The sequence below is a fragment of the Pleurodeles waltl genome, chromosome 4_1 (genome assembly GCF_031143425.1).
Source record: "Pleurodeles waltl isolate 20211129_DDA chromosome 4_1, aPleWal1.hap1.20221129, whole genome shotgun sequence".
Taxonomy (NCBI): domain Eukaryota; kingdom Metazoa; phylum Chordata; class Amphibia; order Caudata; family Salamandridae; genus Pleurodeles; species Pleurodeles waltl.
This window is the reverse complement of record NC_090442.1, coordinates 381,317,297-381,330,182: the sequence shown is the minus strand read 5'-3', so window position 1 is coordinate 381,330,182 and position 12,886 is coordinate 381,317,297. Positions and strand designations below refer to the sequence as shown.

General features: G+C 42.9%; 1 protein-coding gene across 5 annotated transcripts in view; it reads left to right on the top strand.

Annotated features, from left to right (window-relative positions):
- The window catches only part of SOX5 (SRY-box transcription factor 5), a 451,433-nt gene that overhangs the window by 305,897 nt on the left and 132,650 nt on the right, over nt 1–12,886 (top strand). For all 5 annotated transcript variants that reach the window (XM_069228573.1, XM_069228572.1, XM_069228575.1 and 2 more), the window contains one exon: nt 13–98. In XM_069228573.1, the coding sequence (XP_069084674.1) occupies nt 13–98 (86 nt within the window). The remainder of the gene's footprint in view (nt 1–12; nt 99–12,886) is intronic.

The window sequence follows — 12,886 nt, the reverse complement described above, 5'->3', positions numbered from 1 at the left end:
TCTCTTACTTAGGTGACCCCTACCCTCTTCAGCTGATACCGACTACCATGGCAGCTGCTGCTGCGGCGACACCAGGCTTAGGCCCGCTCCAATTACAGGTAAGTCGGAGCACAATGGCGACGCGGCAACGCTTGGGTTAATATGGGGGGCTGTTGTTTTTGCGGGTTATCGTATGATCCCATCGAGGAGTCCTGCATGCAGAGGGGAAGGCGGCACAGCGTTTTGTCTTTGCCTTTGTACGCCACGGTAAACAAGGCGCGAAGTGAAGCAACCCCCATTCATCTGTTTCCTAGACATTTCAACCATGGCGTCCAAAGGTTGCGCGGCCATTGTTTGCCGGAGTACAATTCATCTCTGGGGTCACTGCGTTTCAGCTTCAGGTTGTTAGCGTGAACAAATAGACTGCAGGTTTGTTTAACATCTGGAGACACAGGGTGCTGTCATGAAAACAGTGACCGATGAACGGGATCACATCCTGCCCTCCCAAGTCTCCCCCCAGAAAGAAAAAAAGGGAGTCATTGGCTCTGGGAGGGCTTGTGGCTCTCCGCGGCGTGAAAAGCCAGTAGCTGTGTCCAATATCCATAATGTTTATCACACGCATAGATGGGCCGGTACTGTCCGGTACTGAGAACCAGCACTTTTTTTTTATTTTGAGAGGGGTTCCTGCACTTCTCAAGATAAGCGTAATACTTTTAATTGGGAGAGTACCGGCACTTCTAGGAAACAAGCAGGTACTCTGATACGGAGTACCTGCACTTCTATTTTTCCATTTCAAGCACTGGCTAGAGGTGAAAACCTGACATCCTTTCTATATTTAGTTTCCTTAGTACATCTATTCAGTGCACCAGTTCTCATATGTTTTGCAATCTGATACACAGGTCACAAGTGACAAGTGTACAAATACTTTACCAAGTATTACCACTGTGCCCGAGTCTTCTGGCAGGAGGAAGAGTGGAAAGGAGAACCTTCACACCCATATGCTTATGCAATCCCTGACTTACTAATTAAATCAGTCATCAGAAATGTGCGAATCAAGTTGTGCGTGTTCTTTAATATATATATTATACTAGTAGTTTCTTCCTAAGTGTGCAAACAACATTCCAAGAGTGACAAGCACATATAGAAGTGAATTTCAACAGGTCTAATAGATAGATAGATAGATAGATAGATAGATAGATAGATAGATAGATAGATAGATAGATTCCAATGTCCAAAGCCTGACCAAAGTTTGTTGGCTTAAATAAACCTTCAGATATTCAGAAAGTTATTTTTCTGCCTCATCCCCGAAGGATCACTGCTAATCATTGTTTTTGGGTATATACGGAATGCAGCTAGTCCAGGGGATGGCAGAGTGTCTTGTTACAGGAACATGGCACTAGGATCACACCTGGGTCACTCGATCCATGGATTCCTCTTCAGCTTCCAGATCAAATTTCTACACCTTTGAATCATGCACATAGCACATTACGTTGAGACACTGCCTCAACTGAACAGCAAACTTGTAGTATCAGTCAACCACTAATAAAAAAAGAACTAAAACAACCAAGTTACAAAAGGGGATAGATCCCCCAGCCTCTTGATCTCACTCCCAGCCCATGTCAACAGCTCACCCAGCTCACTCACTTTCCAAACCCAATTAAAGCCCTTTTTTTAAACTGCCAATGAATATGCCTCATCCAAGTATGAGCACTACAGATCGCATCCTCCAAGGCCTGGCTAGCCCACCTATTCTCTGTTGATCAAAGACCTGTAGCCAGCTCTCTACCACCAGTTCAGCTTATGTCCACACATCAGTATTTAACATGCTGTCCTGCCAGCACGAGCCGTTCTGATCCCATCCACCCAGGCCTGACTATCCCACCTATGCCTTGTTGATGAAATCAAACGTGTCTTCTCCAGATGCCCATTAAACCTCTGCCCCCACCCCATCATCTAACCTATTGAACCCCCTTGTAGAACACATTAATAACCGACTCTCACCCCTTATGCACTGCACTACAAGAAAAAAAAGTATTTCCACATTGAAAATATCTATTTTGCACTAAAACCGAAAGAAATATACAATAGAATTGGTGTATTTATGTAGCATTGCCTTATTTATCTGATGTTAGGTTGTGTTTGGGGTTGCATGGATGGGGTGGAGGTCTGTATTCAGTAGCTATCAGGTGTTTCATTGTCTTACCTCATTCTTTAGAATGCTTGTTATGCATGTGAGTCAGTGCATGATCTTCCTTTCTCTTTCTACAGAGCCAGGGCGCAGCCTGGGAATTGCCATTGTTCGCCTTTCATGCCCAGTAGCCTGCTGATCACAACACAACAATGGTGCTGATTAATTGGCACTAATACGAAGCATTACACATACAGAAGCTATAGGAGCGATCTGGGGAGCGCATTGTGACAGCTGCCGACCTGCTGCCATTGTGCTTTCATTTAATGCCTTTTCAAAACAATATTACATTGAGACGTAATGCAATATTTCTTCAACTATCCATGCCTGGGGGCTGCAGGCACACCTTCCCCATGTTGCCCATTATTTTGACATGCTTGCAGTCTGCATCTGCTCACGTGGTGTCCTGTGTTGCTATGTCGAGTACTGTGACAAGACATGGCTACATTGCCCATCTACAGCACATCAGCAGAGTACTTTGACCAATGTGACGTACTCGTTATAGAAGACTACATTCTCACCCCTGAAGATTGCCTTCTCATCTGTCTCATGAGTTCATTTTCTAACTGCCCTCGCACATCAGAAGCATATCTTTGTTTATATTCGGTTTCTTGTTGTGTGTGATGTGCATCATTTGGTTTGACATTCTGTAGCATTTGAGCAAAGAGCGTCCAGTATCTTTTTAGTACTTTCAGCCTTCACTCTTCTTCTAGATATACACATTTTTTGTTGGATGAACACAAGCAGTATGCTTGTGATTGAAGTATTCACAGATTAGTGAGTGAGACTGGTGCCCATTCTTATGCTTTGCTACACAGGCGCTGAAGAGGGTCGATTTGACCATCTCCAGGTTCAAAAGACTATATCCACATTTGCGCTAATTAGAAGAAGCCAGAGGTTGGTAAACACATTGGGCGAAATTAAAAAGTGCAGTGAAATTATTTTTTTTGTGTTTCCATGCATCACATCCCCATGCCCAGTTTTTATGAAACTGGGGTTTATTGCGTTACATGTGCATTCGAAAACTTTTTCTGGTCACCATTCTGCAGTAAAAAGATGTGGGCCAGAGCCTGGTGCCTACTCTTTATTAAGTTTTCTGGAGTCATCAGTTTGTGTTGACAAAAAAGAACCGCATAAGCAAGTGAATGTATTACTGAGGGATTTAGCACACGTTGCGCTGACCATTTGCATTCAAACCTGTTTCTGGAATTCTTAATGAGGATCCATGTAACGAGATTATTCATGCTTAAGAGCCGCCTCTAATTTGCATTGTGAAATAAACCATGCACTGCACCCTGAGTGATCACATATTTAATCCCCACAATATCATTATTGTATCAATCCGCACCATCGATCAGGCGTTCTGTGACAATGCCACATCATATTAATCACGCTGTTCATTGAAAACCACTTATCAGATCTCATGTCAGAAGATAAGTGACCACCAGGGCATCGTGTGATGCCCACAATATGTCTTTCATGCTGTGGGGAGGGCGTTTTATTTCGGTCCTGCGGTCGCACGCAGAGCGCGCACGTATGTAGAGAAGTGCTTGGATGACACATGTTTGTAGTGCTTGTTGGTATAGCAGCACACATGGTGTTCCTGCTTCCTGAAAGAAACAATCACATAGAACGAAGTGTTGTGTCAGTATAACACCCCATCTCCTGCTATCCAGCTGGTTAAGTAGAACACCTCCCAACCACCGAAGGAGGCTGGGCTGCCATGAATATCTCTTTAATAGTCTGATAATGAGTATTTTCACCGCTGTCACAAACAAGCACAAAAGGAAGAGTAGAAGTGGAACTATTGTTGTGCAGGTCGGGAGAGCAGCTAAGCCAGACCATCAGCTCCGTCACCATTAACCTTGCAGCTAACTTGGCCTCATTACTAAGACTGCAAGGCTAGTTGTTTGGGGGGTGGACTGGATCATTATAGTGCGGCTTCTATACAACCTTATTAACGTGGAACAAAGGAATACCGAACATTTCAACATAAAGGGCAGAATTAGGTTCCCCTATTGGACAGACGCTGCCATCCCGGAAGACATTTGGTTACACCTTCTCTGCCATTGGCCATTAACATGACAAAAAGATGGCAGTCGTCCATTCAGCAGTCATCCGCGCTTTGTAATGCTTTGCACGTCCCCTCGTGGACATCACGGATACTAGTTCTGTATAAGTTGCAGTGGGAGGCCTAATCACAAGGACGCTGTTCTGGAATACAACAGGAATATTTAGGCTGCATTTTTTTCATCCAAATTCAGTACCATAATTGGAAACCATGGCTGCAGTTTTGACACGATGGCCACCTGCGTTCTCACGGGGTAGCAGAAAATAGTGTGAGAGTGGAGCCAGCTGGTAATATCCCGAATATGCTGTGAACAATATGCTTATTTCTGCAGCACGAGAGCAAGCATTTAATGGGTCGAATTACAAAACCACAATTCCGATATATCGAATGTGCCCAAAGCTCAGAAATCTCCGTGCAGAAGCCTTTGGCATAAAACAAAATTTCGGAAAAATGCTATATTTAGGAAATAGTGCAGAAGACTCAAACTGCTGTGTGATGTTGATACGCTGAGCCTCAACCAGACGTTGTCCTGTTTTATGTTTAATGTAATGCTAGTGACATGATGTTTTTCTCTGTTGAATAGTAAAAGGGTGCTTTTTTATTGATCTATCCAGTACACAATTTCAGCGTCATCACCAGTCTTCAGAGGTCATCTGAACTATCATAAATTAAGGGAATACCTTATTTAGGCCTGGCGCTAACCAAGACCTTTTCATTTTACTAAAATAATATTTTATAATATACTTATATGTGCTGTGAGCCAGCTGTCTTCAATTATTAGTCTGTTATGTTATCATTCACATTTTTCTTCCACCCCCTTAGCTTCAAGCTTGGGCCAGCAGGACAGCGCACTTCAGCCACTGGATAGCTTCATCGTGAGTGACAAAATGCTGCTCTTTCCAGCACATCCACCCACAAAGTAGTTCCCTTTAGTGCCAGGGACTATTATGCCAACATGTGTTTTTGAAACCAAAAATAGTTCTGCCTTTAGTTAATGTTCTTTTATCAGCAGGAGCCCAGCCGCTCCCTACAACAATAAAGTTTTCCAAAACGCCATGACAAAACAAAAAAAATGACAAAGCCAGACAAAGCCAAAATGCTGGCACTCAAAGTCAGCCCTATTGGCTCACTAATGCTTGTTTTTAAAGGTGCTTTTTCTGCACCATTGTGTGCAGTGGAAAATGTCTACCACATTTCCAGAGACCCGTACCCTTGCCCCATTGAGATCTTCTAAGCGTAACTCCATTGATAGTCCAGATTGATAGTCCAGATAGTCTTGGCTCTTTTTTGATGCAACTGTGAACCTCTCTTCAAACATTGCTGCATCCTGCTCCATCATTCTGTCTGGACCACAAAGTCAATTTCACAAAGACTAAGGGCCTGATTTAGAACACAGTGGACGGGTTACTTTACCACAACGGTGATGGATATCCCATCTGCAGAAATGTAAATCCCATAGGACATAAAGGGATATAGATGTCGTCTGACGGGATATTTGTCACCGTTGTGACAGAGTAACCCATCTGCCAAGATCCAAATCAGACCCTTAGTTCCTCAATCTCTCCCATTGAAGCATAGCTCATTAGCATAAAACTTGGAAGCTTCTTGATAATCATTGAATGCTGCACAAAAATCACTTTATTTTGCAATTTGCACACACGAAGGCAACTTTGCAAAAAACCTTTATGACCTTTTACCAACAGTCTCTGCTTCAAATTATCAGACAGTACATCTCGCTAATGAACCCCCAAGCCGTAAGCCAGACCGTAGTTTTTTGTACATCGAGGCGAGTAATAAATTCCTAATAAATCCTTTTCGTGCCTGTCAGACTTCTCAGCTATCCTGTCAGTCCACTCTATTGCATTGTGATCCATCACGGGTACCAACAGCTTAGACCACATTACAGCCACACTGGCTTCTCTTCACTGGCTACCATTACAAAACCACGTACTCTTCAGATCGTATGACATCTTCAAGGACTTCAAGGACTTCACCACTAATAGGGCTTCCATCCTCACCGGTGGAGAGAGAAGGGAATGTACTTGTACTCCACCAAATCTGATCCATTGTCAAGCTTGAAACCTCGCAACGTAAGAAAGAGAAAACTCCGACAACTTAAAATGCTTATGCTAAGGCAATTTCCTGGGTCTCACACCATCCGAGCTTTGCTGAGATTATCCCTTACCTTCAGCCCTCCTGGCCTCTGGGTCATTGAGGATCCCGCAAGCATTTCCATTATAGAACTAAAGACTTATGTGACTCCCCTATCTGGAGAAATTTACTTCAGCCTGTTCTCCCTGTTCTCCGTCACGCTGCTTTCAAACAAGCTATCTCTGAATTGTCTCCTTGACTTCTGCTGTACTCTATATCCTTTTGTTGCCTTTTGAGCTTTTGTGGTACTTCACAAAAATCCCAAATATAAAAAACACTAAAGTAAATGTAATAGATGTTTCCTGTCCAACACAATGTACAGTAACAGGTGCATCACATAGATAGAATGCCTGTGCCCATGTGAAATTGATACCAGGGAGTAATATATTAAATAAATAATTACATTTAGGAAATCATATTAGTAGTTAGGGATTCAAAGCTTAAGTGGCCACAAATCTTCTAAACCGAAGAATCTGGATTTTTTTGCGTAGCATACCCATAACATCAATCCCCTCCAAGACATTGGCCCATTTGATGTTTGCATTTAGTACTCCACTCGCCGCCCCGCGTGGGACCAGGCTCTATAGGAAGGAGGTCCTTTTACAGCTACAGTCGAAAGAGGGCCTGTGACCGTTTTTAAAGTACGAATGAAGGGAGTATGTGACATTTTAAAAGTAGACTGTGAAACTGTTTACAGCAGCACTCGAGATTGTTGGAAGAAAGCAAGCGGTTACTGTAGGGGAGATACACTGACTGCCAGTGTAGTGTAGACGGTGTGGGAGAACCATCAAGTGTAGGAACCCTGCTACACAGGCAACACTTCTAAATTGGTGCTGACACCAGCTAGATAGAAACATGTGAGAATTGAAAAATCAGTTATTAGTGGCTGTTCCAAAAGCTGGATGTGTTTTTCACAGCGCTTTGAAACAAAGGTGAGCAAGGCAGTCTTTTAGAAGGATATGGCTACCTGTGTTTCAAGCTCACTGCAAGTCAGTCCGAGTTTAACAGGAGTGTGGTTGTTCAGTCTCCAGTTTGCTGCATCAGTGACTGCTGTGCGGTATTGTCTTTGCACATATAATGCTAAAAGGTATTAGGCCGAATTACGTCTGCTTAGCAGTCTTCTTTGTCGCAGGTGCACGCACTGTACACAGTACCTCTTAAGGGGGTTATTGATGGTCTGCAGTGTTTTAACGTAGCCGGCTTGTGGTGAGAGTTGCCAGCATCTCTTGCCTTTTTAATAAGAATTGTTTATGTATTGAAGACCAATGCTATCTGTTTAGACTGTAAGAGGCCCTCCATCGCCGTCCTGGCCCCGTTTGCTAGCATCCTTTAGCTCACGACTGAGTTTTCTTGCAGGTTGGGAACTGGTGTGGCCCCCCTCCCCGATGCCACCCCCGCTCTCCTGCGACCCAGAGCCTGCAGGCCAGACAGACAGAAGCACACATATGATTAATACAGCACAGCTGCAGGAGTGACTCATTTGCATAAGTATTAATAGAGGCAAAAACAACAATTCAATTACATACAGAGACGTTCTGCGCGCTGAAGAACATATGCAAATGGGGCACGGAAGTGCAGCCAGCATTTTGCATGACTTTTGCAAGCCATGCGGGCCCAGCAGCTTTCAAGGGGCGCCTTCCGAGGTCTTCACGAGGCTTCTACCCTCGGGTTTCCCGCCTTGTGTTTCACATTTGGACATTGAGAGCATCGCTAATAATATCTTGTGCTTTCATCTTTTACGTTTTGCAACTTTCATGTTGTGGTGTTGCAAGCTACACAATATTAAATAGGTAGTCAAGCCTGCAATTTGAGAAAAGGCACTGCTGTCCTTACAAACACATTTGAATTTTTTTTTTTCCAAGCATTTACTCATATAATGAGAATATCGTAAAGGTATATCATTGCCCTTCAACATGAGTTTGGTATTTTCCACGGTGCCTAAAACACCAGTGGAATTTTCCACGGTGCCTAAAACACCAGTGGAAGAGCTCATTATTCTATCTGTGGCTGCTTCCACCAAGCGATCACAGGGAAGAGTTCTTAAACACAGTCCAAGAACAGACAGTGAGTTTTCCAGATTTTTACTTGATTGAGGTTGCAGTGTTTCTGATTGACATGAGTGTGCTGCTCTTAGTTTCAGTGCAACAATTCTTTATCAAGCTTGTACCAAAGTGAATGGTTGCATCAGTAACTGTAATTGTTTTTTATAGCACTTACTACCTCGATGAGACGTCGAAGCGCTTTTCGGCAAGTAGAACGCTACTCCGGAACCCAGTTTCAGACAATGGCCGATATATTCCCCTTTCATCTGCCTATATCTATGAAGTCGGAGCAGGTTCAGTTGGTAAAAGGATATTGTGGTGAAGGTTTTTGGCATTCGGTGAGCCTCTTCTGGTCAGATCCGGTGGCATAGAAAGCCAAGGCAGTACATTTAGTGGGGGATATGAGACTTACTGGTACCACAGTGGAAGACATAGTTGTTGTGCTCAGCCTGAGTGCTTTTAGTGCTCTCAGTTTCAGGGGATGCAGCTTTTATGCAAATGCCATTTATAGTCACAGAGAGCACCAAACTACAGGGGCACTTTGTGAAGAAGGCAGTATTATCACATTCAGGATTACACAAATTGCTGGTTTTTAGCGTGCCACGTTATCAAGGGGTGGGCAAAATGGCTATCTACGCCACAGTAAGTGAATGGCAAGTCGCTGAGGAAAACAGGCATTTCTCAATCTCTTTTATTGTGTCAGGCTAATATGTTTTCTCTTTTGGGCTTCAGATGATAGACAGGAAAAAATTATGGCTTGATTATTTAGAAGACATTCATTTTAGAAGCAATTTGCTCAAACGGTCGTTGTTCCTAAGTAGTTTGAGCGGTTGGGATAAGTCTGGATGGCAGTGCGAAGTTTTCTCATACATTCTCCTCTGTGCAGCTTCATGTGTCAGCAGAAGAAAATTGATCCCTGTCTACGCAGTCTTTGGTCTCAATGTCGTTTGTATAATTCCTAAAGAGGGCAGCTGACTTGTACTACCAGGCTCGTTATCGCAACTTCTGCCTCTAAGGTTCTCCTCTCTTGGAAAGCCCAACCTGATCTCTGAATGGGAAACGCATAGGAGCAGTTGCTGAGTTTGGTGTCATCAGTGTAGTATTTCCAGAAATAGAATGCCTATTTATTTCAAGTGATTGCTCGTCAGCAGGTGTCTAGAGGGCCTTGTGAAGAACCCTGCAGCGAACTCTGCCTTAACTCTTAGCATTTGTAACTGATCGGCAATAGCTGTGTTTTGTTGTAGGCGATAAACTGTTCTCCAAGGATTTGGGGCTCAGAGAAAAGTACAATCTTAGGAAAAAAATAGAAAGTAATTATGTATTACAATTGGTGCCATCCTTAAATTGTATAAAATCTGTAACTCTTTTAACTGAAGAAAGTTCCTGAATTTTAACTTGTGAAGTTTTTAATGTAGATAGTGACGGGACATGCTACCTTTGAGAGTTTGCCCCTCTTCCGGATACCAAAGTACATTGTTCACTAACACACTCAATACAGACATGTAGAATAAGAAGCATACCAGGAAAGATTCAGCAAAGCACGCTTTAGCAGAAACTTCTACCTCTCATAGTGGATTGAAGGATGTGACATGCATTCAAGTGTAATCCTTAAATGGGAGGCAGTGCCATGTTCAATGTTGTTTTTTGGATTAACACTTCTAGTGCCTCTACTGGAGTAAAACTGTCAGCTCCTGCTTTCTGAGTATGTATTAGATTTAAGGACATTGATCATGGTGGTTCTGGGTGCAAGGTTTGAGTTTTGGGAATGCTTGGCACTCAGTCATTATGACTGCCAAACCGGACACCCATGGCCTTTGGTTGTGCACAGTAACGTCTATCCGCTTTGGCACTTGAGCTTTGGTAACTTTTGGGTGGTGACTGTTTTTGTTTTCTTCTTTTTTTAATTTCGGCTTAAAAAGAGTTTGCAAACCAGTCCAAGAAGTACCCTGCAGGTTCACAAACCTAGCATACAGACTTAAACGTTCTTTTGATGAATAAACTGTATTCCCTCCCTACTGAGATGTCTACCTGTTTGTTTAGGGAGGCCCTCCTTTCTCTTACTTAGCTTCCAGAATTTGTTTTCAAGTGCTGTATTAGATCATTCTGTGAAAAATAAAAAGATTAACACTTTAAAGACCACACAACATATGTAATGCAAATAGCTAATGAAAACTCAAAGCAGATTTACAACAAACCATGAAAAGTCTGAGCAGGGTATTTTTTAGGTTGAGCCTAGGTGGTGCACTTGCGATGTCTTCGACATGTTGTAATCTGCTTCTGTGGGCTTTCACCACGCCCATCTCATGCACATCACTTCCATTCGCTCCTTGGCCCACCTTTCAAAATTCTCTTGATTGAAACCTTTACGTTTGTCCCGCCTTGAGGCTGCTTTGTTACCACCTTGGAGACTAACATTGTTATATAGATCATTACACAACTGACCATATACCTTAGTGTGCTGCACTACTTTTTTCATTTGCCTCTCTGCTTCGTCCTCCGTGTCCTCATGTTGTTTAATCCTCTTCCTTGTTTTTGAGCATTACGCTGTTTCTTTGCGGTGTCTGCGCTCAAAGGCTGCACGCTGGAGCAGGGTTCTTTTTTATTTGTTTCTTTCTTTCTTTTTTGTAAGTTTCATATTACTGAACCCGATTGGAGTAGCGCTTCACATGAATGCCACTTAAGTATGTGACGTTTCATACAGCGCAAACTCGATCAGAGGAGCGCTTTACATGAGTTCCACTTACGTTCAAGTTTATCATTTGAAAAATATACAAACTGGCACATTTCAAACATAAAAAAACACAGAAATCCTCAATGCAGCTCTCTTGGCAAAGCGGGAGCCAATACTAGAATAGTTATTGCACTCTAGGAACTCACCCCACAATGCTTTGCAGAGCATTTCTTTTACAAAATATTTTGGCCCAAAACTCAGCCTGTGGTGGTCCTAGGACAATGGGATCACCACCAACCTATTCAGCACGACACACTCTTTCTGTCTAGGTCATTTCTGGGTCACCACACCAGGGTGGCGGAGAACCCAAAACAGTAACCGCTCCCTCCATTCAGTGTCTTTTTAGGCTCTCATGGCTGGAACTTTTGTTTTACGGCTGGGAGTACTATGTGTTTTTAAGGGCATTGATTGCCATAGTATTGCAATAGGCCTGCTAGGCCTGAAAATGTGTAAGGCGCCACGCCCTGTAGGGGCTAAATATATTGCTACACTGCATTACATTCTGTCATTCTGTTTTCATGTGGTTATGCTCTCTAGGGGCTGAGCGCATGGGTACATGACCATGTTTTTTACAAAAGCTCTTTTTATTGTGGTGCACTCTAGGGGCTGTTCTAAGCATTTGCAGGGCATTCCTTTTACAAAACATTTTTGCCCATAACTACCCTTGTGCTGGCCCTAGGACAACAGGACCACCATCAAAATGGTCAGCATGGGGCACTCTTTCTTTCCAGGTCATCACTGAGTCCCCACACTAGGTTGGGAGGACCCAAAAATAATAATATAAATAAATATAATAAATAATTACAATATTTGGATGGAGGAAGAAGGTAAATGGAAGTGCAGGGTCACTGGAATTTTGTGGCAGAGAAAAACAGATTATGTGGCGGGGTTGACCAGTTTATGTGGCAAGAAAAGTCCAGTTATGCATTTACAGCGCCAATAGGTCTAACTCGAGGAAATGCTAAACTTATTGCATTGCAAATGCTTGTTTTGAGAATCGTACATATGCATGCAAGTTCTATTTGGGGAAGTTCTGTACGTTTCCCCTGGAAGACACATATGAGGGATTGCGGACTTAAAGTCAAAATCTTAGTGAGTCATTGTTACTCACCCCATGCTGACGCTCAAAGGTAAAAAAAAAAATGAATACTATGATCATGTGTGGGCCAAGCCACTTGACCATGGAATAATGCACAACATGTGAATCTAGAAGAGCTTCAAGCTCCAAAACCATTGTCACGTGTGGTTTCATATGGACCCATTCATTGACATGAAGACAAAGCCACTACTGTGTGTGTTTTTTTTTATTTCCATAATACATCCAACAGTTTATAAATAAAGTAAAAATAGGGATAGCAAGGTGGTGTGAGGTAGGAATCTGTGGATATCTGTCATCACAGGTAACACATCACAACCATCACTGTTGACATTATAAATGACATCATGCATAACATAACACCTGCAGTCACGACACCATCAGCCTGCAGACTAACAATTGCAAGCAAGGAAAAAAATAGACAGCAAGCCTTTTCCATCTCTGCACCAAGGATCTGGAACAACATCTGCATATCCATCAGGGCAGGCTCATCGTTGTTGTATTTTAGAAAAGAGTTGAAGACACTCCTCTTTATAGAAAACTGCATCACAATTAACTATCCTCCACCCAGCTTCTTTTCTTATTAGTCATTGACTTTATGCTTGCCTTTGACCACATACAGCGTTCT